Source organism: Penaeus japonicus, unplaced genomic scaffold (assembly GCF_977035675.1).
Source record: "Penaeus japonicus unplaced genomic scaffold, GWHDUDI00000001_assembly GWHDUDI00000030, whole genome shotgun sequence".
NCBI lineage: Eukaryota > Metazoa > Arthropoda > Malacostraca > Decapoda > Penaeidae > Penaeus > Penaeus japonicus.
The window spans coordinates 9652070-9656433 of record NW_028234432.1 but is presented as its reverse complement, the minus strand read 5'-3'; the positions used below and the strand labels follow the sequence as shown (position 1 = coordinate 9656433).

At 32.4% G+C, this 4364-nt stretch overlaps 1 protein-coding gene across 1 annotated transcript in view; it reads right to left on the bottom strand.

Moving 5' to 3' along the window:
- Positions 1-3009: 3009 nt before the first annotated feature.
- The window catches only part of LOC122263297 (UDP-glycosyltransferase UGT5), a 6340-nt gene continuing 4985 nt past the window's right edge, over positions 3010-4364 (bottom strand). Inside the window, exons 6-8 of the mRNA XM_043031676.2 lie at positions 4185-4364; positions 3541-3760; positions 3010-3405 (exon numbers count right to left, since the gene is read on the bottom strand). The exon at positions 4185-4364 is cut by the window's right edge and continues 43 nt beyond it. Coding sequence (XP_042887610.2) covers positions 3123-3405; positions 3541-3760; positions 4185-4364 — 683 coding nt within the window. The 3' untranslated portion in view covers positions 3010-3122. The remainder of the gene's footprint in view (positions 3406-3540; positions 3761-4184) is intronic.

Below are 4364 nucleotides of genomic sequence, written 5' to 3'. Positions count from 1 at the left end.
TGTTCATTGTTTAGTATCACTATTATTATTCTTTAGGTTTTTAACCATCAAGTATTTATTTTTCTTTCTCACAAACAGTTCTCATACTTCACGGTGACTCGCCAATCTTTCGTTTCCTTTTTTATAAGTTGGATTGCATGCAAGACTTAGTGGTATTTTTGCCCTCGGTACGTTCCAGAATTAGAAAGACGACGAAACTACTTCTTAGTCCACTAAAGACTTTAGTAAAGAACAGCTGTCGAATAACTAAAACATTTCTCACTCACCACGGACGTAGTTATTCAACCGGTGTGGAGGAAACCTGAATTATTTCACCTGGCGTCCTTAGTCGTCGTATCTTATCTAAACTCTATTGCAGAGATACTTGCATCCCTTTGTGGTTTTTCCTAATCATTGTCCTCATCATGTATTTTTATATGTATATATATACATTCGTTAATCCATTGATATCAAGAAATATTATTCGAAATGAAGGAGACAAGGCGATGGCATTTCCTTTCTGTGACCAATGCTAATTGTTCAATTCACTGAGGGCAATGTTTATCTTAAAGCGATTATCAAAAAAAAAAAAAAAAAAAAAAAAAAAAAAAAAAAAGGACTGAACCACTCTATCGCTATCAGTTGGCTGAGAACATGGCTTATCAAGAGATGGTTTTTTTCTGTTATGAACTGGGATGCTTCTTTGGTCATATATACCAAATTTTATATTCTATTGACATTATATATATGTATATATATATGTATACATATATATATATATAAATATATATATATACATATATATACATACATATATATATATATACATACATACATATATATATATATATATTATATATATATATATAGAGAGAGAGAGATAGATAGATAGATAGATAGATATATGTGTGTGTGGATATATATATATATATATATATATATATATATATATATATATATATATATATATATATATATATACATATATATGTGAGTGTGTGTGTGTTTGTGTGTATATATATATGTATATATATATATATATATATATATATATATATATATATATATACATATACACACTATGGTTAAGTGTATATGATATATATAATATGTGTGCGTGTATGTCTGTGTATGTGTGCATATATACATATATATGTACACACACACACACATTATGAATGTATTTATGTTTAACGGTCAACAGAGCATATGTCTGACCTGAGAAACATGATCAAATTACAATGCACAGATGTGACCTTCTCAATTATCGGATTTCGTATATCCCCCAGGGATCGGGCAAAGACACGTTAAAGGCAGCACCTGCAACTTTAGCCCTTCTGGAAAATCTGGTCATTTCCCCATCATAGGAATATCACCCTCAAAGGCTGACCAGAGGGCGGACCTATGAATTACGATGACCCGAAGTCAGCCAATCAGGAAATCGCGACCTAAGCTGACACTTGGAACAGCCACGCCTATTTTCCTGTAGACGGGTCATCGCCCCGCCTAGCGAGCCGTCCTGAGATATACCGACGATAACGAAGACACACTCAGGGTCCTTGACCTCAATCGCCAACACCAACTACTCACACTCCTGCATCTACGATTGTGAACTAGTGCTAATCTCGATCTTTATTTCCAGAGTCATTTCTTGTTATATTTATATATATATATATATATATATATATATATATATATATATATATATATATATATATATTATATCGTGTCATAATACTGAAGTTATAATATATTGTTATAGTATCATCTGCTGTGTTTGACACCAACCTTATTTTTCTCTATGTGTGGATATTAGAGTAATCTTATACCCATCACACACACACACACATATATATATATATATATATATATATATATATATATATATATATATATATATATATATATATATATATATATATATATATATATATAAAATATATATATATACGAATATATATATATGTATATACAAATATATATATATACATATATATGTATATACATATATATGTATATATATATATATATATATATATATATATATATATATATATATATATATAATTTGATGGTCAGGAAAATAAGGAATTTCCGCATTGTCGGATCCCTTTATTGATTCTACCTTCCAGTTATAAATAAGAAATAGATTTCAAACAGTTTCCATATACAGCGAAGATGAACTACACAAAGATATACATCGCAGTAACCAAACAACAATAAAATCATACAATCTATACAAAATACACTAAAGAAAAAAAAATAAACGAAGTGGCACCAATCAGTGATCATCATTGAATCAAACAAATGCAACTCACAATATAACCGCACTATCCCTCAGACTTAAGCAAACACCAGACTGAGTCCACTTAACTCATTCAACACCAAAGCTACAATAAATCAGTCGAGGAAGATCATGGTTGCACTTGTACCTTGACAATATCAACATCAAATTGATATGTCTCACTCTTTACAATTGAATCATCCCTTTCATAATATACATCCTTAGTTAACTGTACTAAGTACTTTTATGAATGCCTGTAATCATAAGAACTTAAACCTCTGTAAACGAAATAAAGTAATCAAAAGCATTAACATCAGTGCATAACAATATACGTACATACCATAAAGTTTAGATGAAATTAATCAATTTATATACAAATGAAAATATATATTTATGTATATATATATTTATTTATTAATCTATATTATATATATATATATACATATATATGTACATATACACATATATATACATACATACGTATATACATATAGATAAATAAATAAATAAATATATACATATATATGCATACATATATGCATACTTACATGCATACATATACACATACATATATGTATGTTTATCTATATATACATGCATATACATATACACACTCAAACGCACACACACATATATGTATATATATATACATATATGTGTGTGTATGAATATATACATGTATATGTGTGTGTATGTGTGTGTATGTATGTATATATATAAATATATATATAAATATATATAAATATATATATATACATATATATACATATATATATATATGTAAGTATGTATATATGCATATACTTATACATATAAATGCATATCCATATGCTAAGTAAAACTACCTAGATATTCACATTCAGTCCCTCTTCTTCTTCTTGCCGCTGCGTGGGAAGAGCTTCCCTGCAATCGCCCTCCCAATCCGCGAGAGAACGCAGAACGCCACGTACACGACCACGTGGAGCACCAGGAGGACGTCCAGCATGAGGAACTCGACCCACGACAGCTTCGCCGCCGGGCTCCTCAGGCGGGGAGCTCCCTGGTGTCGAACCACGTACTCGGTCCAGAACACGGCGCGCTCCCTGGGCGTGTCCGGCTGGTCGCGCACCACGCTGCGCACCTCCTCGGCGTTTCTTTTGTACCTGGGAAAACATTAGGCATGTGAATGCATAAAGTTTGCATGAAGTTCCTTACTCAACTGTGAAGAACCTATTATCCTCTATACACACAGCATCAAAAATATTTATGTCCATCAACTATGGCACAATTATTCTTACTTTGGGTTATTTATAACCTCCTGAACAGAGTTGACGATGAGGTCGACTGTTAGTTCCTCCCACACCAGGGTGACGCCAACATCATGTTTCTGAATATTCATTGCGTTCTTCGGCTGGTCCGCGAAGATAGGCAGAGCGACGACGGGCGTGGCGTGGTACAGGGACTCCTGGATGCTGAGAAGTCCTCCGTGGGTGATGAACACTTTCACGTTTGGGTGTCCTTGGCGATAAAAGAGTATTTATTTATTCACTGGTCTATTTATAGGATTATTCTTTATTCATCTGCAATTGTCTAATAGCTTATGGTCATATGACTTATAAATATGTTTATTATTTTGCCATGAGTGATTTTATAAGGTTACTGTACTAAAGGAAAATGTATTTTTTATGAATTTAAAAATTCTCCAAGGTAACCAAGTTGGGAAATACGTGAATTCGTCTAAATATTGACGTATCACATTGCTAATAAAATCATGTTACTGATTATCATATCTTTGGAGCCGTCACCGCCATAGATATCGGTATAGTTTATAATACATGCATATACAAATGTACATATAGATAGATTGACATGTATGTATATGTATATATATGTATATATATGTGTTTGATGCTAGAATATCAACTTCTTTACGTGTCCTTACCTAATATATCTTGCTGCGGCAGCCACTTTTGGATCTGTACATTGTCAGAGACGCCATCAAGATCTGCATCATACTTCCAAACGACTCTCTGCTTCAGCCTTTTGAAAGCTTCGACGAACATGTCGCGATACACGACAGGCATAGAGGTGCCACGAGCTACAGTTCCCAGGCTGAAGTACA